The 21,695-nt window shown below is 44.6% G+C and overlaps 1 protein-coding gene across 1 annotated transcript in view; it reads right to left on the bottom strand.

Annotated features, from left to right (window-relative positions):
- Positions 1–412: 412 nt before the first annotated feature.
- LOC107117468 (coiled-coil domain-containing protein 169-like) overlaps positions 413–21,695 on the bottom strand; it is a 39,566-nt gene continuing 18,283 nt past the window's right edge. The window contains exons 7-8 of the mRNA XM_015419597.1: positions 15,388–15,464; positions 413–739 (exon numbers count right to left, since the gene is read on the bottom strand). Of these exons, the coding sequence (XP_015275083.1) occupies positions 637–739; positions 15,388–15,464 (180 nt within the window). The 3' untranslated portion in view covers positions 413–636. The remainder of the gene's footprint in view (positions 740–15,387; positions 15,465–21,695) is intronic.

Genomic DNA, 21,695 nt, shown 5'->3' with positions numbered 1-21,695 from the left:
AGTCTGGAAGTGACCATAGCATGGGTCACTGTAGCTAGGTTCCGGGGGGTGAGATATGGGGCCAGCTGCCTGATCTGCCTCAGATGGAAAAAAGCAGACCTGGCAGTGGCGGTGACCTGGGCCTCCATAGAAAGGGAGGCATCCAGGAACATCCCCAGACTCTTCATCCTTGACGCTGGCACCAATGGAGCCCCATCGGAGGTTGGGAGCCTGATTCCCTGACTCTGTCCCCTGTGACTCAGGTGCAGATATCTGAAGAAGTGAGCAGTGACTCACAAAAGCTCATACCCTGCCACATATATTGTTAGTCTTTAAGGTGCTACTGGACTGTTGCTCTTTTCTACTACTACAGGATCAGAGACATAGATGTAAAGGTTCTGCTCGATGGCATGCATACTGAAACAGTTATCTACAGTAGATTCAGGGAAAATCATACATCGAACACCTGGTGCAAATGTACCCTTGCACACAAACTGAAAGAGTGACTATCAGAAGTATTTGCTTCTGTGGTTAGGACTGGAACTTTAATATACATTCTGCTTTAAAATAATACATTTCATTTGACACTTAAAATAACACATTGCATTTGATACTTATATGGGAGAATAAACAAATCAAAAACTTTGGAAACAGCAGTCAGAGTTTCAGTTTGGGAAGATGTTTCACTCCTGCAGTCTTCTTAATTGGTCCTTTCTTTGGGTCCAAGATTCTTTGATTCTTTGGAATATTACACTTTCCTCTGAAACATAAGTGAGAAGAAAGTTCAGAAACCATCCGAGCTTGTGCAGAAAGTGAAACCGCTCGTATGTGTTATGTTTTACTGCATGCTGCCACAGTGTTATTGTACTCATTGGTGGCCCAGATTCTGTGAAAACAGGTGGCATGTGTTAAAAATTAGGATTAATAAATAAAAAAGGACCTTCCTAAAGGCTGACAGACCATTTTAATTTAACAAACATAATTTCCAAGCCATTTTACAGCATTTCAATGGTACAGTTTAGAACAGTGATACTCACTCAGTGACTCAAGAGCTACATGTAGCTCTTTGACATAATACCTGTGGCTCTTCTGAGCACTGTTCCTCAATGTGGCACCTGCCCCATGTTCCAAAGAAGTGGGCAAAACCATTGCCCAGCTGGCTTGTGGGTAGCACATGGTTCCCACCTTAAGTCACCCACCACCAGAGGGAATGGAGGATGGGTGAGCTGCAGGCCCCATGCTAGGAATGGAAGTTAAAGTCCTAGAATGTCACGTGGATACAGCCAAAGTTTTAGTTATATATTTAATAATTATATCTTATATTATTGTGTTTGTGTGGGATGGCACACAGGGCATTCAGTAGTCATGTGGCTCTTTTTGTTTATGGTAATTGCAAATTACCATTGTCATTTTTGAAGTTTTCTGCTGTTTGCTTTTTTCAAATACCATTTACATTTCTGATTTCCCCTTTATAAGTGTTTAAACGCAAATTGTGATGTTCAGTCACCTCACTATGTTCACTATGTTGCTTTTTTCAAATACCATTTACATTTCTGATTTCCCCTTTATAAGTGTTTAAACGCGAATTGTGATGTTCAGTCACCTCACTATGTTCACTATGTTGCTTTTTTCAAATACCATTTACATTTCTGATTTCCCCTTTATAAGTGTTTAAACGCAAATTGTGATGTTCAGTCACCTCACTATGTTCACACTTTAGTTAAGCATACCAAGTTATTATCATTATTCCACCTGTACTGGAAGACTATAAAAAGTATCGTATTCATCTTACGAGCCAGAAAAATATATTCTAGGTACATAAAACCCAAGATGGTGCAAATTCATGTTTTTTTTAAGTGCTTGACCAGCTCAGGAAAGAACACCTGCTTGGGAGAATAGGTATACTGCCCTGGAAAGAACTTAGTATGGCACCTCCATCACAGAGGTGCTTGTAGTTATTTATGTATTAAAACATTTATATCCTGCCTTTCCTCTTGTAATCATTGATCTCACACACCGCCTCCTTTCCAAGAGGGAGGATTTCCTGGTTTAAGAAGTCTGTGATCTAATCCTGATCTGTTGTGATATCTGAATTAATAACAGAGGTTGAAAGAGAATGAAGTCTTCTATCTGTGCAGCACCCAAGGGGAGGGGGGTAGAATGTGCAAGCCCAAGGAGGTCAAGCTTTTTTCATCCTATAAACAAATTGTGGTTTGTCTGCAACATCTAAGCACAGCTTGTGGTTTGCCTTTTCCTGTGGTTTGCCTTCTTAGGCACACAGAGAAATTTATCATCTATATGCCTAAACAAAATTCCATGCATCGTGGGGAACTTGGGAGCAGCACCCATGTGCTGAGAGCAAGACATTAATCTTTCCCAAATCCTCTGGCACATGTAGCGATTCACTGTCTCTCAGCCCAGGTGACCTCACTGGGCTGCTGTGAGGATAAATGTAATGAAAAATACATCAGTCCTCCCCTAAGTTCTCTGCATAGGTTAATAAAGTTAATGGAGGGACCACATAATGACTGTTGATCACTAAGTCCAGACAAAACTTGGGAACTCTTGAAGGTAACTAAAATCTACAAAGCAGAAGAGCATGTACATTTGGTATTTTGCATATCCTAAATGAAGCAGAATGCCTCAGTGGAAAGGATGAAGAAAAATGCATACTGGAACACAAGGGCTGAAAATATTTCAGTTTATTTATTCTGAACAGATGGGTCTAATAATTTTAAATGCCTAAGCCAGCTGTTCAGAAAGCCATGCTAATCTTACTTTTTAGAATCTCCATTATTGTACCATCTTCCAGAAGCGGCATGAGGGCCAGAAATCCCTGCCTGTTTAAATACACGGAAATTCCTCCAGGCACTGGACTTTTCCACATAGTGATGTTCTCCTCTGGAAGTCCCATTGTTGCTGCAGCTGCCAGTGCTGTGCAGCAGCAACAGGGCTTCCTTATGGTGGGTTTCCCCACATTGAAAACCAGAGTGGTGTTGTGGTTAAGAATGGCGGACTCTAATCTGGAGGTTTGATTCCCCACTCCACCACATGAAGTCAGCTGGGTGACCTTGGGCCAGTCACAGTTCTCTCAGAACTCTCTCAGCCCCACCTACCTCACAAGGTGCCTGTTGTGGGGAGAGGAAGGGAAGGAGACTGTAAGCCACTTTGAGACTCCTTAAGGTAGAGAAAAGCAGGGTATTAAAAACCCGCTCTTCTTCATTTTCACTGCCCCAGTCCCTACAGCAGGCACCCCTCCCATGCCACCAGGGGTCTTTTTACAATAATTTTAAACTAATAACTGACAGAATGACATACCATTACATTGGTATGCTGAGATGTAAATTACCAGTTTTTTTTTTAAAAAACCCTCCAAAAGCCCCCATCAGTGGCATGCCAAGGGGGGGGGGGGATGGCTGCAATATTGGTGAGACCAAGGAAATTTAGACCTTTCTACCTACAAAACAGCCTTCCTGGTGTTGCTGTATTTTCCCCAAAACCTCACAGCAAAGCAGGTTTGGGATGGAATGGAGAAAAGCCAGGGAAAACCTGAGAGATGCACAGATGTACCATGATGCTGTGGGGAAGCACTGATCCCAGAGCGTATAACCCGTGTGGGAAAACTCATGGTTTAAGAACAGTAATGTTAAATAATGTTAACATTCTTCCATTTTGAAAGGTGGTTTGAGGGATTTTTTTAGTTGAAAGTTAATGAAACAAACAAAACACTGGCACTTGTTAGTAGGGAGCTTTGGAGCTCAGATCCAAAGTCATGAATGTGGCTCAGCATAACTCAGTAAGGCTGAACAGGAAGAGACACCAAGTGTTTTCCCCTACATTTTCTGCCGTGCCAACAGTGTGGGTTATTATTATGAAAAGGAGGATCTCTGTCCAAACTGGTTTCTATTTTCATTTGACTGTCCCTAAAAATTGAGTCAAGGTTCATTGATTCATTGGTTAAAACACAAACTGTGTGGGTTAAAATCCCATGTGTAAAGAAATCTAGCTCATTACCCTGAAAGTAATCAGCCAAAATGCTAGAGTATAATTCTTCCTGCATTTTTCAGGATTTCAACACAATGAAATTACCTAACACAGATTAAAAGTCTCCTAACGACCCTGGAATTAGGGTAGCTACAAATGTGATGATCCTAACCTATGTTTGTGATTACAAATACAGAACTAAGAGATGCTATCTACTGTATTGCCAAATAACAACTGTCAGAGACAGACAGCGGTTGTTCCCCATTTAAAGTGAATTCAGGAAATCCTTTCCCAACAGTTTAGGGAGCTTCATAGAATGGCCTGTAATAAGCATATGTGAGTTAATTCTATAGTAACATGCCTACAATACTGATCATTTTAAAGAAAGGCAAAAAGCCTATAAGCAGCAGGATGGGGAATGGTGGGTATAAGAGGAAATGGTATTGAATGTGGGGGAGATGTGGAAATCTGCATCTTACTAACCACACTTTCTCCTCTGCTTTCCGTATGACCTTTCAGAAAAGATCTACCAAAACACATTGGGGAAACCTGCTGTGGAGCTGGGAGAACCCCAAAAGATCAGCAGAAAAGACAGGTTGCTTACCTGTAACTGGTGATCTTCGAGTGGTCATCTGTGCATTCACACCCTTGGGATACACTGCGCCTGCGCTGAACCTTCTCGGTACCGATAGCTAGCAAAAAGGGATTTTCGCGCCTCTCCCAGGTCACGCGCCGACTCCACTGCGCATGACCAAGGAGGGGCACGCAGATCCCGCCAGTTCCTTCTGACCGCCGCCCAACAGCCTTCAAAGAAACAAGATGAAGGGCCGAGAGCAGAGGGGAAGGAGGGCGGGTGGTGTGAATGCACAGATGACCACTCGAAGATCACCAGTTACAGGTAAGCAACCTGTCTATCTTCTTCGTGGTCTCTGTGCATCACACCCTTGGGAGAATAGCAAGCAATAACTCTTACCTGGAGGAGGGGCCGAGGCCCTACACCTGCGCCGTCTGCAAAATAGACCGACCCAACGCCACACGACGAGTAGACCGGACATCAAGGGCATAATGCTTCACGAAGGTGAGCGGAGTAGCCCAAGTCGCAGCGTTGCAGATGTCCTCCAATGGCATCCCTCTCAGGAAAGCTGTGGAAGCCGCCACCGCCCTTGTAGAGTGGGCGCGAAGTTGACCTGGAAGAGGTCTCTTAGCCAAAGCGTAACATAGCTTGATTACTTCCACAATCCACCTGGACAGCGTCTGGGAAGAGATCTTCTTCCCTAGGGAGGGCATACTGTGAGCAACAAACAAGGCTGGAGACTGACGAAAAGACTTGGTCCTGCCCAAATAGAACAGCAACGCCCTCTTAACATCCAGAGAGTGCAATTTCCGCTCCTCTTCATTGGCAGGAGACGGGAAAAATGACGGCAAAACTATATCTGAACGTAGATGAAACTCCGAAACGACTTTCGGTAAGAAGGAGATGTCCAAAGACAACGACACCCCATGAGGGGAAAAAATCAAGTATGGTGGATCACACCTTAAAGCGGACAACTCACTGACTCGACGAGCAGAAGTAATGGCCACCAGAAACGCAGTCTTGAGCGATAACAACTTTAGAGAGCAAGTGGCCAGTGGTTCGAAGGGTTTTCCCATCAAAAACCGCAAAACTAAAGCCAAATCCCAGGCCGGAGTCGGAGAACGACGGGGAGGGTACAGGCGAATAAGACCTTTACAAAACTGTTTCGTCTGAGGATGCGAGAAAACTGAAAACCCATCAATAGATGGATGAAAAGCTGACACCGCAGCTAAATACACCTTAACTGAAGAAAAACTGAGTCCCAAGTCCATTCTGGACAAAATAAACGCAAAAATAGACCTCAAATCCACTGGCGGAGGAGGTAAATTGGAAGAACTCAAGTACTGTAGGAATAAATCCCACTTCTTTGCGTAAGACGTCCTAGTAGACAGTTTACGACAATTCAACAGGACCTCATTGATACGGTCATCCATCACTGAAAGCGTATTTCCCATAGAGTCAACTTGAGACTCAGAGGATCGTAGTGAAGGACCTGGCCTTCCTGAGCTTGGAGGAGATCCAACTCCTGCGGGAAGTGTACGAAGGATCCCTTGGCTAACCGCAGCAGTGTCGGAAACCACACCTGCCGAGGCCACCAGGGGGCTACCAGGAGACAATGGGGCTTGTCCTGTTGTATTTTCACAAGCACCCTGTGGAGCAGCGGAATCGGAGGAAATAGGTATAGAAAGTCGTGAGCCCACGACATCAACAGACCGTCCCCCATTGACAGAGGGTCCAACCCCGCTCTGGAGCAAAACCTGGGACACTTCTTGTTCAATCGAGTTGCAAAAACATCGATGTGGGGATGTCCCAGATGTTGAAAAAGAGGAAGGAGATACTTTGAGTTCAACTCCCATTCGTGGTCCGATGCTCCCCCTCTGCTCAGGAAATCCGCTTGTTGGTTCAAAGTTCCTGGCAGATGGGCAGCTTGGAGAGTGATGTTCCAATGAAGGCACTCTTCCCATATGTCCATAGCTAGCCTGCAAAGGGACCTGGACACGGTCCCGCCCTGGCGATTGATATAAGCCATCGCAGTTGTGTTGTCCGTAAAAATCAACACATCCTTCCCTACAACCTGTCTGAGTAGGGATCTTAGGGCAAACTTTACGGCCAGCAGTTCCAGATAGTTGATATGATGACTCTTCCAAAGGGGTTGCCATGGAGCACCCACACAAGTGTCGTCTGTATGAGCACCCCAACCCCACAGGGAGGCATCTGTGGTGATGGACATTACGGGAACGATCGGTTGGAACGGTGCACCCGCCAACAGATTGGTGTCCACGAGCCACCACTGCAGGGAGACGAGGACCTGCGGAGGCACTACCAGTTGAAGGCTCGGAGGATGGATGGAAGGGCGAAATTTCTTTAGAAACCACAGCTGCAACGGGCGCATGCGAAGGCGTGCATATTCGATCACGGAAGTGGTGGCTGCCATGAGACCCAAGGTCCGCTGAATGTGGACCGCTGATGTCACGTTGGACTGGAACAAACGTTGAATTTCCAGACGAATGGTATCTGCCCGTTGGCGAGGAAGGTACGCCCGAGTGGCTAGGGAGTCTATGACAGCTCCTATGAACTGCACGCGAGTTGCAGGTTGCAGCATGGATTTCTGTAAATTCACCAGAATTCCAAGGGAGGATAGGACCGACAATGTGATGGTGATGTGCTGAAGGAGACATTCTCTTGAATCTGCCACCATCAACCAGTCGTCTATATACGGAAAGATCTGAATGCCCTGAAGGCGAAGATGAGCGACGACAACCACCATTACCTTCGTAAAAACCCTGGGGGCGGTAGAGAGCCCGAATGGAAGGGCTTTGAATTGGTAATGGTCCTCCCCGACTGCGAATCTGAGGAACTTTCTGTGACGAGGATGGATGGAGACGTGAAAATAAGCGTCTTTGAGATCTAAAGTGACCATCCAAGTCCCTGGAGACAGGAGTGGTAAAATGCTTTGCAACGTGGTCATGCGAAACTTTCTGTAAATGATGAACCGATTGAGAAAACGGAGGTCCATGATTGGACGAAGTCCTCCGTCCTTCTTGGGGACTGTGAAATATTTGGAATAAATCCCGCGGCAACAATCCGCCATCGGGACTTTCTCTATAGCGTTTTTTTGTGTCAGCGATTGTACCTCCTGTAGCAGGGCAGGAGACGCCGGGGTTCTGATGAAACGGGAGATTCTGGGAGTCAGAGAAAACTCTATGAGATAGCCATCTCTTATTATAGAGTGCACCCATTTGTCCGTAGAAATGGCGAGCCATGCGTGCAGGAAGGGTGCAAGGCGAGTCTGAGCAGTAAGGTTGAAGTCAAAGTCCCTGTTTGGGATTCTTAGGGAATTTCGACTTATAGGCACCGGACGATTGTCCCTTATTTTTCGGGGGAAAAGACCGTGACTGAGAGGAGGGAGGTCTTTGCCATTGATCCGTAGGTGATTTGTTGTACGGTTGCCTGGTCGACCAAGGTTGCCTAGGCCACTGCTTGGATTTCGAGTATTTGGTCGTGGGGGAGATCCCCAAACTCTTGGACGTCTTGATACTCTTATCCATTTCCTGCAGAACCGTGTCAGTGGTGGAGCTAAACAATCCAGAACCTTCAAAGGGAAGGTCTTCCACCGAGGATCTGGTGTCATATGGCAATGATGAAGAGCGGAGCCAGGCATGTCTGCGTAACGCTACAGAGGTTGCTAGAGTCTTACTAGCGGATTCCAGGGAATGCTTGGCAGCACTAATTTGGTGTCTAGCCAAGACCATCCCTTCATTCTGAATCCTTTTAATCTGAGGTTGGCACTCTTTGGGCACGTGCGGGAGGAAATCATTCAAACGCTTCCATAAATTGAATTGATAACGGCCCATGCAGGCGGCATAGTTCGCCGTTTTAATGCCCATTGCACCGACAGTGTAGAATTTTCTACCAACCGAATCCAACTTTTTCCCTTCTTTTTCTGAGGGAGTAGAGTGACTCGCTTTTCCTTTTGTGGATGAGGAGACGACCAAAGAATTGGGCTTTGGGTGTGTGTATAAAAACTCAGCCCCTGATTCCTGGACCTTGTACATGTGATCCAGACGCTTATTAGAGACATTAATGGAGGCTGGACGAGTCCAAAAGTCCTTGGTAGTTTGCAAGAGAACTTTTGTCATTGGTAGAGCCACGGAGGGCGAAGTGTTAGAGTGCATAATGTCAAAAACGTTATCATCCACAAAACTGGCAACGAGAGTAGGAGTCATAGATAGATCTAATGCCATGCGTTGAATAAAATCTCCATAAGACTTAACATCCTCTGATGGAGAAATAGGTAAATCCGCTTCCACATCTTGCGAGGTGGGCTGTGCATCTACATCCTCGATATGTTCAGAAAAGCCATCTGAATCGGAGGATACATTGGATGGTTCTGGAGATGATTCGAGTAATTCAGGTTGAGACGGTGCCGGTGTGTTAATCGGGGGCACAACCGGGTCTGGTGGATGCGTCGGTATCGACTGCTTCGATACCGATGGTCGATCTTGAAAACGCGATATGCGGGATGACACCGACTGACGATCCCATTCAGGTGGGGGTGGTATCGGGAGTGCCCAAGGGTATGGGTATCGATTCCCGTACAAATAATGCCATTGCCTCTCATCCCAAGTCAGGGGAGGAGAAGTTGGTCGGTGCCGATCCTCGACTCCACGTTCTGGGGAGGCATGAGAGGATTGACGGCTCGACATATCAGATTGCGACTGATTTGTCTGTTGAGTAAGGTCGATGTCGAGATCCGAACCGATCGGGTGAGGTTCTTGCGTGGGATCTCGACCCTGACTAGCCGAAACCTTATGGACTTTGGGTTTGTCCGTTTTAGGTTTCTTCGACTGCTGTGAGTCTTTGCCCTGCTTCCGGATCTTGGAAGGTACGGGGTGGTCCTTTATCGGCGTCGATCGTTTCGGTGCCGAAGCATTGATTGCGATCGTCGACGTCGATGATCCCGGAACGGGAGGACAAGTGTCCGCAGCCAAGGTGGACATCGAGGCGTGCCCGGACGTGTCCAACGGTGAAGAGGACTGTGGAGATAGTGCCTTCTCCATCAGGGCCAAGTGTAGACGAGCTGCCCTGTTTTTTCTCGTCTGATTCGAAAACTTTCGGCAGTGTCTGCACTTAGAGACACAGTGCGACTCCCCTAAACAAACGAGGCAAAGCGAGTGCCCGTCGGTGGGGGATATTTTAAGGCCGCAAGTCCTACACCGTTTGAAACAACCCCACCGCGGGGCCATAGGCCAGCGGGAGGGGAACGTAAATAAAGAACAAACACCGAAAGAAAAATGCTAACTACAAAAATAAAGAAAGAGAAACTAACTAAACGCAAGTTTAGCAAAAAAAGTTTGGTACTTAGCAGACCGAGGCAGAAGGCGTCCTACCAGCGCGGCGGTCAGAAGAGAACTGGCGGGATCTTTGAATGTGGGGGAGATGTGGAAATCTGCATCTTACTAACCACACTTTCTCCTCTGCTTTCCGTATGACCTTTCAGAAAAGATCTACCAAAACACATTGGGGAAACCTGCTGTGGAGCTGGGAGAACCTCAAAAGATCAGCAGAAACATGATTATACGGTGTGGAAGTCGAAACAGAAACTGCTAACTTTTGGGAGGGAATATGGAACAAGAGTTCCATGTAGAAGTAACAACTCTACCAACTCCTAACAGAGAAAGACTTTATTTAAAGAACAGATTTTCCCCCCCATCAGAAAAGCCTTTCTCTATCAGGCTTCAACCTCCATTAAATGAAGTCTTTCTTGAAAGCAGACTTCCAGAGGACAGTCACAAGATCCAACTTAGCAGGAAGCAGGGCTCCCAAGTACTTACCTTAATTTGGCGGGGGATGTATAGTTCTTCGCAGGACCATTCCTGCGGGGAAAACACAGGCGCTGCAGTATTCCGTCGCCCAGACGTGACGTAGGCATGTAGCCTGGTGACGCTCTAGCAATGGGGCTGAAAACTCGATGGTACCATCGAGTTTCCAGTCCCATTACCAGAGCGTCACCCAGCTACGTGCCTACGTCACGTCTGGGCAACGGAATAGTGCAGTGCCTGTGTTCCAAGCAAGAATCTTCTGGCGGGGAAGCATGTGTCCCCCACCGGATCGAAGGTAGGTACTTGGGAACCCTATCAGGAAGGTAGGATCCCATCCTATGCTGGTTAGGGATACTTTCTCAATGCTTGGTAAAAAACCCTATTCTCACAACTACAGTTTTAAGAGTGGATTCAGGGGATCCTTTCCACTAAATGAGAAATTTCTTGGTCATTTAGCAGAAGACCTTGGATCCAGCTTATGGATGTTTTCTTGAAGAAATTCTCACAGGTTACCAGTGGTTTCTAACAGCTTAGAATTGTTTTCAGGGTGCATGATCTGTTGCAGAGATCCACATCTAAACTGTTACAGTGAACTAGTTGACATGCATGCCTGGGATGCATGAATTCGACAAGTTTCCCATCTCATGAGAACGTGGAAGCTAAACAGGGTTGGTACTTGGTAGGGAGATCACCAAGGAAGACTCTGCAGAGGAAGGCAATGGCAAATCACCTCTGCTTCTCACTTGCCTTAAAAGCCCCTTGCTGGGATCGCCGTAAGTCAGCTGCGACTTGACAGCACTTTATACAAACACACAAACCACTGCTTCTACATGTATCTCTTATGTTTTTGTGGGCTGGTTTATAAGAAGCAACAGAGTAGGAAATCTAATAGATTATGATATGTGTTATCAATCCTGTTGCCCCAAGGGAACGTCTGTCTTGTGTTTTCAAACAGCAGGTCCCAGTGCTACATGGCACCCCTGCTAGAACCTGAAGGGCCTTTCAAAAGCAATGTGTAATATGGAATAGTGGCATGTTGTTTAAAGAAGAGTCAGAAATCTCACTGACTGTGCCTAAAATAGCTCTTTGGATCCTGGCCATAGTTCTTAGCTGTTCCTGTACAAAGATATATAGTACTATAACCATGTTTGTAAATTATGTGTACCTCTTAAGATTATGTTCCAAGCAATTTATTGTTCATCTGAGTTCTTTATTATTCATGGTACATCGATTTTCATTAAATAGTTTCAAAACGTCATCTCTATTGAGCTACTGATATTTTTGATTTAATATAATACATTGATTTATTCAATTAGACATCAGGCTTTACGAAAACAAGATAGATAGATAGATTTAGCTTTAATAAGGGGATACTTTATTGTAATTCTATGACCAGTTGTTAATCTAGTAATTATTTACTCTAAATTTAAACTTGGCACACCAACAATCCTATACTGCAGGATCTGTTTTGTATTATCAGCCCCCTCAAAAGGGTTGGCTTTCTCTTCCATTATGAACATTTACTAATCTGGAAAGCTTTCTGCAGCACCTGTATAATTAAAAGTCCAGGTTTGACTTTTACAAATCTAATTGAAGCAATAAGGATCTGGCAAAATGCCATCTTAAAATTATCCACGTCATATAATAAGATAGCACAATTGTGCTATCTTTAAAATATTTAACGAAATTGCTGCTCATATGTGGTGGAAGGCTTAGAGGGTTGGAAGAAGAGAGAAAAATGATCTTTTTTGGATTCAGGTTTAAGTAGAAAAAGGTCATACCTGCCAAATTGTATAATGTAATAATAACTATTTCACTGTCAATGCAAAGCCTGTCTGCAGAATATGTAGTAATTTGGTACAAATGTGAACTGTATAAAATATGCTTGCTCACATGGACCAACTCCATGCAAATTGACAAAAAACCCTCCAACTAGGGTGCAGTCAGAAGAGACAAACCTGTGCGATCATCTCTTTCCCACATGGTCCAAATGTTCTCTCTCTCTCTCACACACACTCCACAGCAGAACTGCTTCACACCATGGGAAAGTACCTTCCATGCTGTATGAGAAAGGTTGAATCTTATCACCTCAGACTCAAGGTGGTCTTGAGGGCCCTCTTCATGATTTCCTTCTTTCCTTCCTCTTCCCCATTCCCCTCAAACCACTACATAATCTGCTCCCTTTAAAACATGGAACATTTTATTTGCAGCATCACCACACTAATATTCTGACATTGTGTTAGAATGTGATACAAGGAAGTGATGTAGTACAAAGAGACTAAAATACTTTTCTGGAAAGCATCAGAGGAGACTCTGTACAACCATACCAAGCTCTTCTATATCATGTTAAGTCATGCATCTAAACACCTGCCTCATAACATGCTGTACTGAGAACCCCATAGTGTTTTGGGGAAGGGGGGTGTTTGAAGATGCCAGGAAGGCTATGAACTAAGCCCCAAGGAGAATCAAGAAGTTGGGATTGTTGCCTATATAACAGAATGTACAGAGTCAGAGAATTGAAGGAGCCAATGATGGTCCCGGTCACAACCTGAATTTGCCGTGGGAGAGCCATGGGTGGTGGGTGGATTATCGGGGCGCGATCACACCGCAACATCCGGCAAGTGGAGCGCACCCATGGCCAACCCGTGGCATACCGCCAAAAAGCGCAATAAAAAACCAGTACCTCGTATGTAGTGGCAAATGGTTTGCCACGGGCTGCCTCTGGACTCCTGTGGTGTGATCGCACCGGCCCCTTGTTAATGCGCAGGCGGGGAGGACAGGACCTGTGGTTTGCCGCCGAAGGTTCCTCATTCAGCCACTACACTGTTCAATCAGTCATTTGCTTTCACCTTAATCTACCCCACAGCAATGTTGTAACAATAAGATAGGGCAGTGGTGGCGAACCTATGGCACGGGTGCCAGAGGTGGCACTCAGAGCCCTCTCTGTGGGCACGCGTGCCATCACCCCAGCCAGGCCCAGACCATCATTAAAGTGTCGAATTCTCTGCCAAATAATGTTAAGTAAATGAAAGCATTTGGGATTGCTTTCCTTACTTTGTTTGGATCATCTTAAGTTAATGTATGAGTTGTTTTTTCTAAAGTAAAACCTCAGTATTCAGGTTAAATTGCAGTGTTGGCACTTTGCGATAAATAAGTGGGTTTTGGGTCGCAGTTTGGGCACTCGGTCTCTAAAAGGTTTGCCATCACTGAGATAGGGAATACTGACACAGGCTGTGCCGAGTACCTTGAAGGAAGAAGACACACCCGTCCACCAATGTAAGAAATGAACAAAGAATGTTATTTACTAATAAAATACTATTAATATATTAAAAAACTGCTCTGGAACTCTCTCCCTTAAGAGTCTAGCTTTCTGGCCACAAAGCTAGAGTTGCGATATACCACCAGTGGGTGAAGACGTTTTTTGTTTCATCTGCCACTCCCTCACTGATCCCTCCCTTCTTGCCGTATATTTTAATTGTTTTTAATGTTTTTGTATGTACAATTTAGCTTGCTTTTAATGGGATTTTCTGCACTCCCCGCCCCCGTCAGTTCTGACAGTACTGCTTTGTTTTATCCCAATTTCCACATGCATTTTTGTGCCTTATTTTTCACTTTTTTGTTTGTTTCCTGATTTTTTTCCTGGTTCTTCTGGAAGCTGATTCTGAGTTGCCTTTTTTCCTTGTATGTAATGTTTCTGTTGGTTTTCTTTGCCCCATCCACTCCCACCTAATTCCAGCTCACTTTTCAGTGACTGGACCATCATCATTGTTAAACCACTCCCTCTCCTCACCCCTGCCCTGAAGACAAATGCTTTCATTTTTAATGTTTTTAATGTAACACATATCCATTTAAGCATGCACCAAACAAACAAACAAACAAACCACCTTAAGTTTCCAAACAGTCTGAATTCCCAGCTTTCATTTAAAAAGTAAGCCTCTAACCCTTTCTTCTATCCCTGGGCCAGCGTGGTGTAGTGATTAAGAGCAGCGGACTCTAATCTGGAGAACAGGGTTTGATTCCCCACTCCTCCATAGGTAACCTGCTGGGTGACCTTGGACCAGTCACAGTTCTCTCAGAACTCTCTCAGCCCCACCTACTCACAAGGTGACTGTTGTGGGGAGAGGAAGGGAAAAATGCTTGTAAGCCACTTTGGGACTCCTCAAGGTAGAAAAAAAGCAATGTATAAAAACCAACTCTTCTCCTTCTTGGGGAGATATGTCTTTCTCCTTATATATTTCTGTGAGGGAAGGAGGTAGATACTTCCTTTTTTAAAAAAATGAAAGTTGGCAATTAGAGAAACTGTTCAACCTATAACTACAATGGTATATTGCCATAACAATATTTTAGTATTTTAAAAATGCAAAAGTCCTGGTCGAGGCAGGGTGGCCACTTCTAACACCAGAAAAAGCAGCATGATTTGAAAGGGACATAAAACTTCACATATGATTCATAAACAGTTGGGAACTGATCCTCTTCTCAACTTCCATGTGCAAAGACAGGTAGGCATGGATCTTCCCCAACAGCCAGCTGCAGCACACACACCCCAGAATGCTACCCCCCCAGTAGCCTTGCATAATTCAATGGAGCCTCTTCCCACTCTCTTTGTCCCTAAGCATGTGTTCATTTTCGGGGTTTTTTAATTCAGCAATTGTATCAATTTAAACATGTGCAAAAAATAAAAGAGGAGGGGGTGCAGTGACACAACCGATGACAACAGCACCCTCCCTTGAAAATCCTGATTATTTAAGGCACATACAAAAGGAAATAAACTAACTCCACAACTGCGAAAACACAGAGGGAGGCCACAAATGAGGAAGACCTGTGTCTGAACCAATTCCAATGCTTGTGGATTGACTGCCATATCAGGAGTAAGTTGAATGTGCAGAAAAGCCCAATGCTGAGTTTTTGTTTAGTTTTGATGAGTGTTATGACATGTTTTTATATGGTATGCTTTTAATCTATTAGCCACCTTGGTTGCCCTGATGAGGGCAGAAAAGTGGGATAGAAATTTTATAAATAAACAAGTACCTCAGAATCTGGTTTTCCCTCTTGATTTCTACTTCATCCTTTTTCTGCCTCTCAGATGATTTCAATGATCCTGATATCTGCAGAAGTAAATACATGCCACTTCTTAACTCCACATGCAAGCTGGAAAGTAATAAGCCTCGTTTGGCGGGGATCTTTAACACAACTCTCCCTTGTATGTGAAGCTGTGCAGTTCTATAAAATCTGGCCCGTTTTCACAGGTTGGTATAAAAGAGATTTCTGACACAATCTATGTAGAGAACAGGAAAAATGATCACTTATATGTGCTATGATTTTACTAACTGATGAGCTAAACTGCATACTTCAGCATGCTTGCACAATGGCTATATCATTTGCTGATCTCTTATCCAGTGTCTCTCAGGCTTGCATGCTTCCACTACTCAGGTGGGCAGGCTCCTCTTGCCCTCTGCTGATGGAAAAGGATATACTTCTCTCTCCTTTTCAGACCTAACCAGAGCTGAACAAACACCGTGATTAGCTTTGAATTAAAAGATTAAAGTCACGATTAAGACACCAAGCAGTGTTGCCTCTGCACCAAACCAAACAAATCAAATGTAGCTGCAGTATTTCTCCGTTGTGAAAGACGTAAGGAAGCCACCACTGATTTTCTATTCTCAGCAGTTATTTTTTATAAATCCCCAGATTTCTAATTTACTGCAACCACTACCGAAGGAAGCTAGTTGGTTTGTTTAACATATATGCAGAATTGTCTGTAACTGCAGATGCAGCAAAATGTGGATGGAATGGATTCTTCCTGCTAGGGAGCATGCCTCCACATGGCTGGAATAACATCTTTCAGTGAGTCCCCAAACACCAACAGGCAATGCCGTCTTTCTTCCAGTTTCTACATAGTGGATAGGTCATACTGGAATATAAGTGGTGAACGCCTGCAAATGAAATTTTGTCTGTGATGGTTCTCTTAGCTTACTTTATAGGTGAAAAAAATGTTTATGTATTTCAATAGCTAAAAGCTAGATCTGCTGTGACTAACACTGGGGGGAAAACCTGAAATAGCAAGTAATTAATTATTAGAACATAAGAGACGCCAATGTTGGATCAGGCCAAAGGCCCATCCAGTCCAACACTCTGTGTCACACAGTGGCCAGAAATACCAGTGCCATCAGGAGGTCCACCAGTGGGGCCAGGACATTAGAAGCCCTCCCACTGTTGACCCCCCCCCCCAAGCACCAAGAAGACAGAGCATCACTTGCCCCAGAGCCCCTATCTATACCTTGTGGCTAATAGCCACTGATGGACCTCTGCTCCATATGCTTATCTAATTCCCTTTTGAAGCCGTCCATGCTTGTAGCCGCCACCACTTCCTGTGGCAGTGAATTCCATGTGTTAAAAACTAACAAGACAAAATCTTTACCCTAAAGCAGAGGTGGGCAACCCATTTAGCACAAAAGGCCCAATATGCACAATGTGGCCATGTCTTAATCTATATACATGTGTGAGCGTGTGTGTAAATGAGCAGGCATGCACAAATTGGCTATTTTTTCCCCTCTTCTCCAATCCCCCTGCCCCCCAGCCACTAATAATTTGCTCCTTTTCAAACCTGGAACATTTAAAATGAATTATTGCCACACTAACATGATTCTACCACTGCATTAGAATGATTTTTTTCTTAAAATCACAGGAACCTTTTAAAAGCTTTTTGAGATGTGAAAGACCGCATTTTCAGAAAACTACCTCATGAAATGAGAATGCCACTGAATCCCTGAATATTCTGCAGTGAGTGAAGAAGGGTGGTTTAAATCCAAATTCATGACAGTTCTTAAAAAAATAAAATAAAATCATGACGTCTAAGGGGAGGGGGTATTTGTAGGTTCTGAAATTAGCTGCCTTCCACAAGAGTTACAATCTCTTTTCCTGCTCTAAACGAGAATCTACCATTGGCATAGGGAATAGCCTCACAAACTGCATTCTGAAATTAAAACATGAATATTTTTAATATTAAAATTTCACAGACTTCTAGAGTGAGCTTAGGTGCATCTAATTTCAGCTGTATTGCACCAGTTATTTTGGACATATTGAAGTGTGCTGCTGAATAGGCAGAGTATATATATAAAAAGCAGAATGTGTACATGCACTTCTCCCCACACGCACCATCCTCTTTTTCGTCTTCAGCGCACTGCTTAATAATGACAAAACACAAATATATCAGTACCAAGCTGGCCTAGCAAAGGGAACCATTTTTCAGCAATTTTACCACATTCCATAAGACAGAGATAATTATAAAGAGTAAACCATTTGCTTGCTGGTTAAATACATAGAAGCACAGCTAATTACAACCTTCCCCTTTTCTCTGCTCTGGTAGACAATAAAATGAATGACAGTTGTTTATTTATGGTATAGTGAGGTACCTTTACAAGCCATTACTTTTCACACTATTTAAAGATTGGCTTCCTTAGAACAATAAAAGAGAAAAAAATCTCTTTCTTTAGAATTCTAAACTCATTCTAAATTACATATTATATACTTTCTCACAGAATAAACCCAATCTATGGGAATATTGTTAGGGAGGGGTATTTCCTGACAAGACAGAATCCTGAACTTTGGTACACATATGTAGTCAAAGCAACTCCAAATAGCAGAGAAATCAAAACTGAAGCATTTGTTCATTTCATCTCTCAAACAAGATCTGTAACCCCAAATGGTTATAGTGCTCCATCACTAGTGGAAATATGACATACACAGGGGTCATTTCATAGAAAAAGAAGTGCAGGAGCTCATTAGTATAACTCACTAGCATAACTTATTTGCATATGCCACACCCCTGACATCTCCCTTCCCTCCGCCTCCAAGCGAGATGAAGGAACGGGGGAGGGGAGGATCTCAGGCGTTCTATTCCTTTCCCCCACTCCCTTCGCCTCCAAGCAGGGTGAAGGAAAAGGGGGGGGGAGGATTTCCAGGGCTTCTGCCTGACAGAGGGGCCAGTGAGCTGGCCGCTCTGACAAGCAGAAGCACCTGGATTCCATTCCTTTCCCCCTCTCCCTTCCCTTTGCCTCCAAGTGGGGGGAAGGAAAAGGGGGGGAAGGATCTCAGGCGCTTCTGCCTGACAGAAGCGGGCCAGGGAAGGCCGGGGGAGCTCTCTCCAGGCCTTCCCCGACTCACTTGCTTTGCGGGCAGGCTGAGGAAGGCACGGGGAGGCATTTAAATGCCTCCACACTCCTTGCAGGGCCTTCCCCGGTGCACCCACCTTGGCGGGCGGGCCAGGGAAGGGAAGGGGGGCCTCTCTGGAGGAAGAGGGCTGGGCTTGTTACTGCCAGAATGCTGTCCCAGCTAGAAATGACCCCTGGACACACATCATATTCATGAACTCCTGAAACTCCTTTATACTGAATCAGACCAGTTTCAGCCCTTTCCCACTGCAGCCTCCTGATTCATGTGGCAATTAGTTTATGTGGGTCCTGTGATCCTTGGGAATGAACTCTCCCAGGGCTAGAAAGAACTGCTGGGGAGAGGGAAATCTTTCTGTCCCCCAAGTGTTGGAACCAACCCATCATCTAAGGCATTCAGATCACTTGTAATGTCTGCAAATGGAAAGTTTTGGCCCCTGCCAGTCCAAATGTGGGACGTGAAGCTTACCTTATATTTAAGGATGGCATTCCAACATAGAGCAATCCAAACTGCATGGGGAAAAGTTGGAGTGTGTGTAGGAGTTCTAGTTTACCTAGTAGCAGCTAAGAATGTTACAAAAAGAGCTTCATTTACATGTCTATATCAGTCTGAGACCCCTCCCCTTTTTAAAGCCATGTCGCTTTCTATGCAATGAATCCACTGTTGCAAAATGACATTATGCATGTTAAGAGTTAATTGTACAGAAACATGAGCCAAGATAGGTCTATATCAACAGGTTTGTTTAAAGGAAGTCCATCTGAATCTGAAGAGATGTCATTGCTACAGAGCACATGCCTTAAATAGAGTAATCCAGCTCAACTTCACATCCTCTGACCCAGTAGTCAAGGTTTCAGGCATACAAGGGTCTCTCCAAATGTCTGCTGAGACCTTTTAATGGGATATGTCAGAGACTTAATTTAGACCTTCCTCGTGTAGAAAATGTGCTTACCACTAAGCCACAACCCCTCCTCTGATATCAATAAATTTACTACAGCAGGTTCTCCTGAAATGTTTACTAAAATAACATTGTGTATCGAGTGGTGCTGGCTCTGCCCTCCACCCAAACTGGTGGCAGCTCCAAGAGGGGGGGTCACACTGACACCAATGCCCCAGGGTTCTCCAGGCAGAGCATGTCCTCACTTTACTCTTACCCTGACAATGAGAGGGGGAATTGGGGGGAGCTATAGCAGTGGCCCTGGCCTGAGCTCCTGGGAGCCAGCATGTTGTCAGGCGAGGGCAGTGGGCTGAAAAACAGCAAATAGAAGGACTGGTGGCAGATAATCTCTGGGAGGTCAGGCCTGCCCACCTACAGCCCAGGCAGAGATAGGTACCAGAGCAGGGCTTTAAGAGTGAAGGTAACTGTTCCAGCCTCTCATAGGATGAAGTCCTATCATGAGAGGGCAAGGCCAAGGCTGCTGCAGGTAATGGGATGGAGGTTAAAAAGGAGTTGGAAGTCTGCCAATGAGTACATGCTGTACCTTAGCGCCCAATGTTGGAAGGAGTAAGGCTAGGGGGAGAAGAGGAAAACATGGGTGACTCTTAACCCCCTCTCTCCTACTTCCAGAACTGTCAGGTGGAAAAAGTGCTTAGTATAGCCAGGGGGAGGGCCACTGCCCAACCTCCAACATTGCTGACCCAGGCTTTTAAGTAGCTACTCATATGGAGACCTGTGTTATATAAGAATTGCAACCATGTGACTAGCCAAGGACATTCTTATAAAATGGAAGAAAGCTGAATTGGCTTCTTGCTACATCTTCATGTTAGAAATACAGGTATGTGGACTAACCAACTTTTGTAGATTTATTTGCAATGTTTAGCTGAAGGTGTTGGTGCAACAGTAGTGTTTCAGCTAGTTACTAGAAGAAATTAGGACATCATATTAGATTTATTTTTCAATATTTTGTATTCAGGAACAATTTCAGAATCTTAGAGAAGTCATAGTGTGATGATTTTTTTTTTTTTTTTAAAGGGGAATCCTCCTTTTTTTCCTCTTTTGAGTTTTCGGACTTGACTGTGGCTTTGTGACTAAACACAGAGCCAAACTAGATGTGAGGGTGTCCTCATGGCTACCATAAGGACACTACTGCCATTTAAAATTCATATAAATATGCTGTGACTGCCTGATTTTGACTAGGGATGCAGTGTGGTGTTCTTCCCCGTGAAAATCCCAGTGTGGTGTTCGTGTTCCCCCACTTCACGGCTGTTCAAGCGTGGGTGGTGGTGGATTGCAGCCATTTCAGCGCTTGGTAAGGTGCTGGAGGGGACCCAAAGAGTGCCACAGCCTGCCATGCCAGGTCACAATCAGCCCCTCGTGGCATTTTTAAATGACTTTAAAATAGCATCATCGTCCTTGTGGTGGCCACAAAGACAGTGTCACGTCTAGTCTGGCCCACCATTACATTTTAAAATTTCTATGAACCTCAGTATATGAAGTCACCTAAAGATCAACAACAGCCATTGGCCAAATCAGGCAAGACATTGGAAATTCCACAAATGGATCTCACCAGCAGTTTGTTTTTTCCAAAGGGAAATAGCAGTTGCCTGGGACCCAGTTTGGATGTTAGACAGTGTTATTGATGCAACGAACATGAAATTAAGCAAACTTCGGAGTACAACGGAAGACAGGAGGGCCTGGCGTGATGTGGTCCATGGGGTCGCGAAGTCGGACTCGACTGTGCGACCGACCAAGAACAACAAGTGATGTAAGGGACAGAAAGTTTTAATCCTTCCCCATGCTCCTACATAGTTTTGTTGATCAAAATCAGTTGTTCAGGGCTGTTATTAGTCCTAGGAAGGGGGGGAGGACAAGTACCTTTTCATGTGTGTGCATCTATCCCATTGTATGGGGTTGGGGGGGATGGGTCAATTTCAATCACTAAAACTATGCTGAGGGGGGGTTAAGCCCCTCACACACATACAACAGCCCGAATCCAAACAAAGCCTTGAAAAGCTGTTAAGAATGCTGGGTAGATGGGTTCACAGATGGTTCAGACTCACATCTCATTGGCCTCTAGTTAAAATCAATCTTCAGCAAACACAAACTGCATGATGTTGGAAATAAATATAGACAAACTATGTAAGAGAGTGATGAAACTAAGTCCCATAAGACATGACAGTATCCAAGAGAGACACCTGTACGTAGAGAAATGCTTTCACTAATTGTTCTT

This window comes from Gekko japonicus, unplaced genomic scaffold, assembly GCF_001447785.1.
Source record: "Gekko japonicus isolate JY-2015 unplaced genomic scaffold, Gekko_japonicus_V1.1 scaffold999, whole genome shotgun sequence".
NCBI lineage: Eukaryota > Metazoa > Chordata > Lepidosauria > Squamata > Gekkonidae > Gekko > Gekko japonicus.
This window is presented reverse-complemented; position numbering and strand designations above follow the sequence as displayed.